This window comes from Toxorhynchites rutilus, chromosome 3 (assembly GCF_029784135.1).
Source record: "Toxorhynchites rutilus septentrionalis strain SRP chromosome 3, ASM2978413v1, whole genome shotgun sequence".
NCBI lineage: Eukaryota > Metazoa > Arthropoda > Insecta > Diptera > Culicidae > Toxorhynchites > Toxorhynchites rutilus.
Genome location: NC_073746.1, coordinates 301,685,321 through 301,698,012, shown reverse-complemented (window position 1 = coordinate 301,698,012; position 12,692 = coordinate 301,685,321). Strand labels below are relative to the sequence as shown.

Here is a 12,692-nt window from a genome sequence, read left to right as displayed (position 1 = left end):
AATGACAAGTTTGCGATTATACCTCGATGATTCGGTATTTCAATCCAACTATTCGGACTAGGATTGGGCGATCTTTTCAAAAAGATCGATCTTGTCGAATCGATTTTCCAAACGGCGTGGGGATCGATCCACTGATTAAATCAATACCAAAGAATCGATCTTTGCCGAATTGATTTTTGCTGCGATCTTTGAAAACTTAAAAGTTTTTTATTTATCTGCTTATTCTATTTGAATGTCGTTTTTGACGTGGGACTACGTCTAACCGGAATATATGGAGGGTAAAATGAAAACCTAAACACAGAACATGCAGGAAAAAATGAAAGATTTCGAATGCTTATAGCTCGAACATTTCGTACTGGATAGGAGAGATGTTTGCATCACTTGATAGGGAATATTTCTACGCATCTATCGCAACTAACAAAATGTTGTTTTTCATTAGATAAACAATTGAATAACTGTAAAATATTAGTCGTTATCTAAACGCTCTAACTGCATCGTTTTGATTGGCCCGATTTACGGTTTCCCTAACACAGCCATCAAAACCAAGCAGCCTTGGGGAAATCGGCATTGCAAATACATGAAAGTAGGGGGACTTTTGTTCTCATCGAAAACTGTTCCCTAGCACAGTCTTTAAAACCAAGCAGCGAAATCGGCATTGCAAACACACGAAAGAGCCTAGAGGCGAGTGAACTGAAAAGTTTAAACCCTCTTAAAGCCAAAAAGAAGAAAAAGAACACACGAAAGTAGGGGGAGCTTTTGTTCCCACCGAAATGTGTTCCCTAATAGAGATTTCTAAACCAAGGTGCCTGGAGAATTCGGTATTTCAAATTCATGCAAGTCGTGGGTATTTTTGTTCCGATTGAAATGTGTTTCCCTAACACAGACTTCAAAACCGAGGTTTCTGGGGAAACCGGCTCTGCAAATAAATGCAAACTGCGAGTACTTTTGTCCTCGCTTGCCTTTGTGCAGAGTGGAATATGTCTGTCCTAACATGATCTTCTAAACTTAGGAACCTGGGAAAATCGTGCAGCCACTAGAAGCAAATGAACTTCCCAGTTTCAAGCAAATTCGAGATTCGAGAAGTATGTACACTTTTGGGATGTAAACTTCAGAGGGAAATGTAAAATAAAATAATCGTTTGATAATTTTTTTTTGTCTTTATTGGAAAGATTTTCAGCCTTAGGCTGGATCATCAAACGTTTGATAATTCTTCCGTACATATATTTTGTTCTAGTCATCACACCAAACGTAAAAGGTCCGTCATTAAATTTACTTGTAACGAAGAACAATCAATCACAATAAATGAATTGACTTTACACGGAATTTGTTCATTTTTTCACTCACAGAGCGAATATATTGAACTCAATTGAATTTGGAAACTGTTTCATTCAATCAAGAATTTAATCAATACAAACGAATGATTGCTAAGCTAAGGTAGTTCCACGTGAGCCTTGCGGTTAAATCATAGATATAACCCACTCATTTTTTTTTCATAAAGGGAATACAAATTTCATATTTCTATTCAAACATCAAACGCATTTTGTTATGGTTCTCAGCATGAAGGACATAATACATTTTTCTTGTCCAGACAGTCGTTTTAATAATTTAATTAATTGAAAAAGCATTATTAGATTCAACAACCGCTATTCAACAACAGCCCAAAACGATACCGCCCAGAACTCAGCTTACACTGATCCCATAAAAACCAATCGTACCATAAATATGTCATTTAATTTAAACAATACCATCAAGAATGTGAACAATTGCCAAATTTGAAGTTCTTGAAAAACCAAATTTGAGTTCTTGAAAAACAACCTTTCGCCTGTAATTGATGTCAACATCAAGTTCAGTGATCCTATGCGCAACTGGTACAACCCCTCAGTAGCAGCCGCTAGTTCTGTTTCTGTCAGCATTAGTACAGAAATAAATCGTAGAAGAAGCGATTCGAATGTTGACATTATGATTCAAAAAAATGCTAGTTGGCCTTGGGTGAGATAAAAAATCGATGTACACTGAAAAACAAATCTACAAAAAGATCGAAGGTAAAAAAAATCGATTTTCTCGAGTACAAAAGATCGATCCAAAAACTCGGAAAACTGAAAGGAAAAGATCGATCTTCTAAGAATCGATCCGAGATCGCCCAATCCTAATTCGGAGTCATTCCATGAATCATTTGCTTGGTGTGTTAGTTTGCTGAATGAAACGCTGGTTCGAAGATGAGGAGGAATACTTGGTTGCTCTTGAATAATGTAGTTGTTGAACATATGGGAATGTAATTTTATTTCTTCTTTCTACAAATTACTCTAGAGATAAAGCATGACTATAATGAGTTTAATAATCGATATCTCGCATCCTCTTGTACTCAGCTGTGTCTTACTCGTTTGAATAGTGAGAAGTATGTAGTATAGGTCAACGTTAGAATCCTTTTTTAAGAACCGTTTCTACAATTTATATCTTCTAATATCTTCTATATCTCAGAATAAACCCGAATTTATCCATCTCATGGTCAGTATATTCTGAGCTACTCCCATATGGGATTCTGAAGTTTAATTCTCTTATCCTTCCCATTCTCGTGTACACCCAGGTTTTTTTATGCGGTTTTTTTACGCGGTTTTTTACGAGGTTTTTTTTTACGCGGATTTTCGAATTAACGCGGTTTTTTTTACGCAGATTTTCCAATTAACGCGGTTTTTTTTTACGCGGATTTTCCAATTAACGCGGTCACCGCGTAAAAAAAACTGAGCAATATCAAATCTGTCCCTCATGCTTCCTGAGACCATATGACGGAACTTAGTGCTATTGACGGATATTAGTGCCGCACCTATGTGCCAGGTTCGATGCATCTGTAGCGAACACAGATTCAATTTGCCCGCGTTGTTCACCACCGCCTATGCCAGTTTCGATGAGAACGACCCCGTCAAGTCGGAGGACAGATTTTGCAACGCAAATGCCTGACAGAACAGAAAGAATTAGACCAGAAGCAGTTAGAGTTGGAACAGAGGCAATTAGCGCTGCAGAGAAAGCATTTCCAGGAGAGATACAAGCTGGGTCGCTAGCTGATGAATCTGCAAGTGCAAGAAGAAGTATCTCGAGATAGCATAAAGCTTGTGCAAGAATGGGTTGATGAGCACACCACTGCGAAGCAGAAATCCTCCGTACGACCTTCGTGTGCAACGAAGTTTCATCCAACCCCACATAACGGCTGGGGGAAGAAAGATTCATGTACATGTATTTAAGTCCGCTCGTCGAGAGCCACACACAATGAAATTCATGCATAGCATCAATCCCATTTAGGAATGAAATAAGCATGATTTTTGCGCGTAAACCTGAGGAACATCACTTCGCTCTCTCAGTTCATATCTCTCCCTTTCAAGCTCCCTCAGAGCGTATGCCGCACCCCATCACGATTCTCAAGAGGATTTTTATGTGACCTTTTTTTCTTTACGGGGAGTTTCCAATTAACGCGGATTTTCCAATTAACACGGTTTTTTTTACGCGGATTTTCGAATTAACGCGGTTTTTTTTTACGCGGATTTTCCAATTAACGCGGTTTTTTTTACGCGGATTTTCCAATTAACGCGGTTTTTTTACGCGGTTTTTTTGTCCGAGGTACGTATCCCCCGCGTAAAAAAAAACCTGGGTGTAATTTGATATGCGGGACATGAGGTTTGATATAATTGTTATAACAGAAACTGGTCAGTAGTGTCGGTCAGAAGCATATGTTTCATATGGAACATCTGATGAGTTTGAAGGAATTTGCCAAAAGCAGAAAATGATTCAGGTTTTTTAGACGGATATTAAAACTATGGAGAAAGAACTAGAGAATAATTTAAAAATTATGATTTGTAAGCTTTGCAATGATAGATTCATTTTTCCCTTATTTGAAACTTAAATATTATTTCATTCAAAGTATGTCTTCAAAACAACATCGTTGAAAATATCTATTACGTAAAACAAAAGACCAATCGATCTAGTTATCGTCCTGATTCGGGCCTTGTCCATCAATTGCGAATGTTTGAATTGCAAAAACCAGCTCTGCAATGTTGGAAATACATTACAGTTATTATTTTATATTCAAAATATTAACAAATCAATGTTATACATAATTAATCATAATGATCGTTTTGGGCCTGTGGCCTCCATTGCCATTTTATGGGGTTGCAACTTGTTAGTCTAATCCTTAAAATAGAAACAAAAATTTTCTATTCATTGAGGACAATCGAAATTAGACCTTTCGCAATGTTTCAATCGGTCTACGGGAGCTACATTTTTAGTCTTCAATTACAACCCATAGCGCATTTATCGAGTCCAAATAAACAAATTTACATCCTCTGGATACGCCAGGATTTCGTTCTAAAAATGCCACCAAGCGGGTAAATTGCTGTTTGTTTATCTTTTCTTTCTTAAAAAGCAAGACAAGTTGTTTCTTGTTTGTTTCTAATGAAGATTTGACACATTCGATGTAAAAGTATTACATTTATACAAAAATACTGTGAATCAGTTCGTATTCGTGCAAAGTATGTGGAATTTTTCATTCTTTCTTTTGAGTGTCTAGATCTTGCTTACAAATAGCTCCATCGTAGCAAAAAGAACTTATCAACATCAATGAGCAAATTCACACGACTTCCGCAACACCAGCAACACCCGGTAATTTTGTGCAAATTTGTAAGAAATCCCGGACAGAAAAACGGGTTTTAGTCAACACATTTTTTAGAAATTCTGGATAAACTCAATTGTGCTAATTATCCGTGTAATTTTGTGTACGACACATACAAAACGCCTCTAACACGCCTATACCAAATGTCAAAGCAATTCAATACAACCCAACAGTAATATGAATACACGTCCATTGCCCTTGTACTTACCGGCTCCTTCCATCGTATATTTGTATGAGGGCAACGGTGCCCTCGGGATCAGCTTTGAATACGTTTCCGGCATCATATCTTTGAACCGATCGTGATACGAAAACCTGCAATAAGATCCACATATTTTCATGATTCTTTTGTCAACAAATACATTTCTTTCCCGGAACCCACCTCAAACACTTCAGCAGCACCTCCTGGATGAACTTCGGCCTCGGATGCTCCATCTCCAGCAGCAGGCAGCTGTCCCAATCGTCCCAGCTCCAGCGGAACTGGAAGTTGCTCAAATGATACGAGAACCAGTTGGCGAACCGATCGAAGCAGCTGGTATTCATAGAATCGATTCTCATAAAAAGAATTTCCGTAGCCTGCGCCAACACCTGGGGCATTTTCGAGGGCTGCAACTTACACAACTCGATCAGAATCGATCCGTAGCAGATTTCCAAATAGCGTGGAGTCGGCATGTGGAACAACTCTGCGAAGATCACTTCAACAATGCAGTACTCGAGAGGGATCTTATCCTTGTAGGATAGATTCAACAGGTGAGCGGCACAATCCTTGCGCTCCCAGTGGTGAACTTCGACGATTGAATGAAGATGTTCCTCTATCAGGAAACGTTCAATCGAATGCGCTCCGGGCAGAATCGGACCGGCGGGGCAATCCGTGTAATCAAACATTCGATAGACAACCCACGGCATGGGATACTCAAAGCTCTCCTGATGGGGAGGTGGATGAATCAAAGGCAAATTATGCTGAAGCGCTTCACAAAGCACGGAATCGAACGCCAAATACGGTCTAGGAATATGCTTCTCGGTCCAGTTGTCCTGGCGAAGCTTACGAATCTGCGCCCACAGACAATCCAAGTATTCCTCCTGCGGATGGGGTGCATCCACTGACCAAACTCTCAACGCGTTGTGGTGCTTCTTCGTTCGCTTATTGAGAAACACTTCGATTCGAACCAACAAATTCTCCAATGCCGATTCTTTCTTCTCATACAACTCACGACCGACCCACGGCAGCGTCGATAGAACCGCGAAAACGTACCAATCACGGCGCACCTGCGGCACGGAATCCTCATTTGCCGCATCAACCATATTGTCCAGCAACTGCAGTAGAGAATTTGTCGATATGACATGGCAATTCACCAAATCCGCCAAAAATCGCAGCGCATATCTTGCCGTGTCCCACTTGCATTGCTTCAAACTTTCCTTGAAAGTCTTCACCATATGGTCCACAAGTTCCCCACCAAAGTTGTAGTTCTTGGCGTTCATCAATCCAACTATCGTGGAATAAATCGTACATTTCTCGGGCATCTTTATAGGACACTCGGACAGAAATCTCAAGATTTTACTTCGAAAATTGCCCAAATCGGACTCCAACACCGATACCAAACCTTCCAGATTAGATTCCAGCGAGGACGAACTGTTTTCGCCAACTCGCAGAATCAGCGCTTCCAAACGTTCTTCCACATCCTGGTTCTCGGACATCCGGCGACGTTTGCGATTTCGCTCTACAAAAAAAGAAATTCGGTTCAGTTGACAAATTGCGGAGCGATCGAAGTTACAGGTTAGAGGCGAGAGCGAAAAGCATCACTTACCACCGTAGAAATCGCCGTCATCCTCATAAGCGCGGCGACGATTCATGTTTCAGTGCTGTCCTTCGGTAAGCCGCCGATGTAAATTGCACCAAGTTGTTCGTTTTACGGGGAGTTTTACGGTAGAATAACGAAAAATCTGCACGACGAAATACACTTCCAAGACAATTCCCGACGCTCACGGCATACAAAGCAAGGTAGTCCTCGCGAAGGTAAACAACTTTTGAATGTAGCGCATGACGTCATTACTACCCGATTCAGAGCAAGGTGCTTGTATAAATGTATAACAGGTGAAGAAACATCATCACTGCAATGAGAAGGGGATTACGGTTTGTGGAGCGGGGGTTGTTTGTTTTGTTATTGCTAAGATACGCCATTTTTGTATTTTCACATGCGAAAGTAGTGGATGAACTGGATGAGAATGAAATTCTATAAAATCATCCCGTCTTTTTCACATAAATTCGCGAAAGCCGAACAAAGTAGGCATCGTTCGAATAAGCGTCGCAACAGTTTGTAGAGTGCCACCGGCAGCGTTCTGATGCTGTTTGTAAACAATACCGACAGCAATTGCAATATTGAATGAATAAATGAATGAATAAATTTTGATCGAAATTTGGTACAAATTCCAAAACATATTTCACAGCAATAATTACACTGAAGACATAATATGGTGCTGTGGCAGTTGTTATGGCCCCGCTTCACCTATGATAATTAAGTTGGATTGATGAGAAAACCAAAAATGGCTCCTTAACCGTAGCAAAAAGCGAGTAGATCAAAAAGCTTGAAACGGATGGATTTTACGTGAAACTGACCCGAGTGCTACGAGCAGGGCTCGGCATAGTCAGAGTCAACTGAGGATAGTCGGCTGACTAACCGACCGACTCGACTATATCATTCCATTCTTCCCAGTCAAATTGCCCTCATTGCATTTTGAAGTGACTTCCCCCAAAACGAATTCGTTCCTCTCTCTCTCCCATGCACGTTTACATGCATCGATGTTTGAGTTCACCGTGGTTTGACAAACGCTACAGGTGAGCTAGATTTTTTTATATCGTACACGAAAACTACTCACACGTATAAGTGTGTGTGCGCTATTTTGCACGCCTAATACTAACTAATACTAATGCGAGGACCTTTATAGCATATCTTATAAATGTCTAAGTTCGTTGGTTTGAGTTCACGATGGGTAGAAAAAAACAGGAAGTGGGTTATATCTATGGTATAACCGCAAGGGTAACGTAGGACTATCGTTGATTTAGAGATCATTTGTATGAAGTTGAATCTGAATTCATTCTGAATGAATGAATATTTGGAGAACTTCGAAAACGAGAGCGTTACGTTGGAGGCACAAGGTTTTATGCATCCAATATTGGATACGGAAATATCCTACTGATGGGGAAGAATAATCTTCAGAAGCTATCCTGTTGATTGCGATTGATTGAAAAATCGCAAAACCTAATGTATTTGGTCACAGTGTTACATGGATAGAAAACATTAAAATAAACTCTTTCATATGAATGTAATTTTAAATTCCCAGAGGAACTGGCAGATTATTTTCAGTAACGATTAGATATTTCCACATTTTCCTCGATACTGGAAGCCCACCAGTGGTTAATGCTAACTCGATAACCATCTGTTAATAGCACTTGATTGAAACATATTTGGTCACAGTGTTACATGGATAGAAAACATTCAAATAAACTCTTTCACATGAATGTATTTTTAAATTCCTAGAGGAACTGGCAGATTATTTTCCGGATCTTTCTCGATCCAAACGGAAAGAATTCCGTGCGTGTATATGTGTGTGTGTGTAGCGGCTGCTTCGAGATCTTCCCGGGGAACCGTTTGTAGCATCACTCTCCTCCTGATGGATTCCCTTCTGGCCTAAGGTGCACAAACAGGCTCTTGGTGACACCGTTCATCCGCGCTTTCATGATAAATGAAGAGCTTCACCACAACAGCGACAACATGCTCCAATCGTTGTTCAATTAGAACTGAGTTGATTTCCGGGCGGCGCTCGCTCATATACCGATTGGTGATTTCAATAGCCTATTTTGAAAGCAAATTTAAGACTATTGAAACAAGTTTTTGGATCAGAAAGTAACAAGTATAGAACGCGTAGACATTTTATCTTTCGAATGAAGTGTTTATCATACCATTTCGTTCAGTTGTTTAAGAGCTATTAACACTCAAAATCTCGGTCTTCGGCGTAACGCTTTCGTTTTCGAAACTTTGATTTTACACCCCGGTATAGAAATGAAAGACGTAGTCCTACGTCAAAAAACCGTCCATTGATGGGGTAACTACTTTTTTGCATCAGGCTTCAAGTTTTCGTTCCTCTTTATATTGACGTGCGTACGCGGGTAAAAAATTATAGCGAATTCGTTTTGAAACTGAGTCAGTGCCAAACTGACTCTGTAATAAAAAAAAAGTTTTCAGTTTACGAATGCGGTGGTTTGTTGGTGTGCGTTATATGGTCTGATTTATTTATATTTGCGACGACAAATGTACAGTGCCGACGTCTGGTGGCGATATCAGTGCTTGGGAGGTAAATTATTCTCTATCAGGTCAGAAGGGCCAAGTGCAGTGTAAAAATATAAAAGTTTGAATGAAAATTTTTACTTCATATTGTTTGATTACCTAACACATGTAGTTCTGACACTCATTTAACCATTTGTAGATGCATTTCCTGTTTGTTCCACAAATAATTACTACTATAATATAAAATCATCATTAGACACCGTTTTCGTTCAATATGTTTCTGCGATAAAGGAAAAAACCTCTTACTTCATCACATAAAATAATCATTCGATACGTTAAAGTAAATTTTCATTAATAATTTTGATTTTGAAATCAGGTTTATTCCACCTAGATATCCATCATTATTTTCGCCTCCCAATGAAAGCACACGTAGCTTAATGCCGTCTACTCGAATATACTCTTCAAAATCAGAATCCGAATTGAATTACGATTCCAATAATACAAAAGCAAAAGCAGCAGGTTTTCCATTTTCATAGTCTTTATTTTTAGATTTTCCAAAACAATACTCGGAACTTGACAGTTCAGTATAGTTGTATTGGTGAACCCGAGTGCGAAACTAGCAACTTCCGGGGCGAACTAGTGCGACACTGAGTGTGAAATTGAGTGAATAAAAAAACGTTATGACAGCAGTTAGTGCGGCACTGGGGTTGATACTGAACAAAAACGAATTCGCTGTTAGTATCAGGGGGAAATGGAAATGTGGATTGAAGTCAGTTGAATGAAGAGGCAGATTTGTATTCATTAGTCGAGTCAGTTAAAATAACCACTGACTAGACTAGTTCACCAGTCATCCTCGCTAGTCAGCGCTAGTCAATTCATTTTCTGGTCAAGTCATTTTTTGTTCGCGGCGACTGGCGAAGCAGTTCTAGTCGAAGCGAAGATACTGGGAGTAGAGTCGGTCTTCATTTTTCACCTTCGAAGATTTCGGGCCCTGGCTACGAGATGTGTAAGTGCCAAAGTTATGAAAGAACTTGTTCCGTATGTAGTCTGAAGATAAATAATTTTATAACGCAGCTTCCATCTAAGTGATTTCTTCGATATGGTGAAATATCCACTATCATATGTTTCGTATTCGTCATTATCAAATCCACAGTCAATGGCGCCCATCGGTATCGAATTATCATCGACACCACGATTATCGTAAAATGCTTCTTTCAGTTCGGTCTGCACAAACATCAAATTTGGTGTCCCTGAAAAGGGCCGTTCATTATATGCAAAGGTAATAATGACGAAAGTGGAAGCGCGGCTGTTTGAGGACGCTCTCCTCGGATACGATGGGCCAGCTGGATGTCCTTGGGCATGATGTGACGCGTTTTGCGTGGCTTAGCACACAAATTGGTATCTTCGAACAGGCTGACTAAATATGCCTCGCTTCCCTCCTACAGTGCCATAACGGCGGTAAACTTTGGAAGCGCAAGTCGGTTTTGAACGCTGTAAAGGTAGCTTGCGGATCAGCAATTCCGTCGACTTCTGATAGCGACGAATTTCACGCAAAGAGACGGTTCCCGGTCGGTAGCGATGTGGCTTCTTCACACCTCCTGTGACTGGTGCGCTTTTCCGAGCTGCTTTCGTGGCTGTTCGAGAGAAAATAATGACGAAAGCAAAGGAAGCGTCTTGTTTTATACCCAAATAGAGTGGAATGTATACCCGACCTCTTTAACATTCTTTTCATTATATTTGTAGCTCAGCCTGAGAGCGAACCATCTCATATTACAATAAGATTAATGGGTTTCCAAGTAGGTACGCTACATACGGATACGGATGAATTAAAATTAAGCTGTTGAAACTATTTTTCGAGTCGATAAATAGCAATCCTATAACTCTTGGATATTTTATCTTTTGTATGAAATGATAATCATACAATTCCGTTGATCCGAAGCAGAATGATCAAAGCTTACAAAAGGAACAGATTCCTACTTGGAATTACTTAGCAAAAATAATGTCCTTTCCCAACACTTAGAAACGATAGACGGTTGCAGCATTCACACATAGATATTTTTTTAATACAGCTTTCATCAAAGTAATTTCTTTGATATGGAGAAATATCCACTACATCATGTCATATATTTCATATTCTTCATTATCAAATCCATAGTAAATGGCACCCATCGGTATCGAATTATCATCGACACCACGATTTTCCCTAAATGCTCCTTTTAGTTCGGTCTGCAGAAACTTTTCTGAATTCTAATCCATCAAATTTGATGCCCTGAAAAGGGCCGTTGATTAAATGCTAAGGTAACAGCACGCTCTCCTCGGATACGACGGGCCAGCTGGATGTCGTTGGGCAGGATGTTAAGCGTTTTGGTTGGATAGCACACAAATTAGTATCTTCGAAAAGGCCTCCTGCAGTGCCATAACCGCGGAACTTTGGAAGCGCAAGTAAGTTTTGAAGTCCTGGGCAATTCCACGAACCAAACGCTGGAAAGGTAGCTTGCGGATCAGCAATTCGGTCGACTTCTGAAAGCGACGAATTCCAAGCAAAGCGACGGTGCAGCAAATCCAGCCAGCAATGCAGCAAATGATCCAGTCAATGCCAGTTTTGTATTTGTCGCGCATCACTTGCATGCGTAGTGTGGCAGTGTTACTAAATGGGTCCAAACTGAAACCACATCTAGAATCGATGCCCAGTCGGCTTCATAAGGCATCAGTTCGTCGCCACGTTGGTCTGGCGATTCCGTCAAGAGTTCCATCAGCAGTAGCAAATACGGACGCAATTCAGGTTGCACCGGCTCCATGTTCATGGTAACCATAAGCTAACAGTTTTCAAAATGTTCATAAACGTAGCATAGCAGAAATTGTTGTGTAAATGGTATATTCCCGCAAAGATAGGTACATTTTCTAATCTCAATCCCGAGGGATTCTTCCGTTTGATAGACCTGAAGATTTCCACAGAAAAGCCAAACCTTCGCACTTTAATGAGGAAATGAAATGACAGTTTAAAAATGTGTTGTTTTCGTTGTGGCGGCATTTATCAGAATAAATGCCATCATCCCCAAAGCTCCCAGATGATTGTTTTGAAAATCTGCTATGTAAATCTGAATTGTTGATATGTAGAAATTTATTTTGACGTAGGACTACGTCTAACCGGAAGATATAGGGGTGAAATGGAAATCTAGGCACTGAACAATTAGGAAAAAATGCAAGATTTGGAACGCTTATAACTCGAGCATTTCTCAATAGATCGCAAAGGTTTTTGCATCAATTGATAGGAAATATATCTACGCATCTATTATAACGAATAACATTTCATTTTTCTTGAGATAAATAATTGAATAATTGTGAAATATCAAGCATTGTCAAAATGCACTATGTGCCCATTTTTGATTGGTCCATTTTGTGCTCCTCAAATCGTACCGGCCAAAACGGGCAACCAGAGCAGCAGCGAAATAGAATGAAGCACGATTGGAAAGGAAAAAGAAAAAAATGAACGAAACTTTGGTCGCAGTCTCACACATGCGTAATTCTCTACCAGCCAGTCAGCTTAAATATCCCCGCTCCGCTGCCGTAACGATCATTCTCATTCAAGCCGTACACCACATCGTTTCGCGAAATCCCGTTCGAACCGTGTTGATCTGGAGTTCCCCGCAAGGGTAGCTAGGCCGAGCGCGTTAGTACTAGTGCACCAGTCCACCTAGCCGGCGTTATATAGTTTCGGCCGCCGAAGTGATCGAGTTAGCTGGCAAAGCTGCTCG

General features: G+C 40.2%; 1 protein-coding gene across 1 annotated transcript in view; it reads right to left on the bottom strand.

Annotated features, from left to right (window-relative positions):
* LOC129778401 (nuclear cap-binding protein subunit 1) overlaps nucleotides 1–6,649 on the bottom strand; it is a 51,208-nt gene extending 44,559 nt beyond the window's left edge. The window contains exons 1-3 of the mRNA XM_055785283.1: nucleotides 6,460–6,649; nucleotides 5,037–6,372; nucleotides 4,866–4,969 (exon numbers count right to left, since the gene is read on the bottom strand). Of these exons, the coding sequence (XP_055641258.1) occupies nucleotides 4,866–4,969; nucleotides 5,037–6,372; nucleotides 6,460–6,505 (1,486 nt within the window). The 5' untranslated portion in view covers nucleotides 6,506–6,649. The remainder of the gene's footprint in view (nucleotides 1–4,865; nucleotides 4,970–5,036; nucleotides 6,373–6,459) is intronic.
* Nucleotides 6,650–12,692: the final 6,043 nt, after the last annotated feature.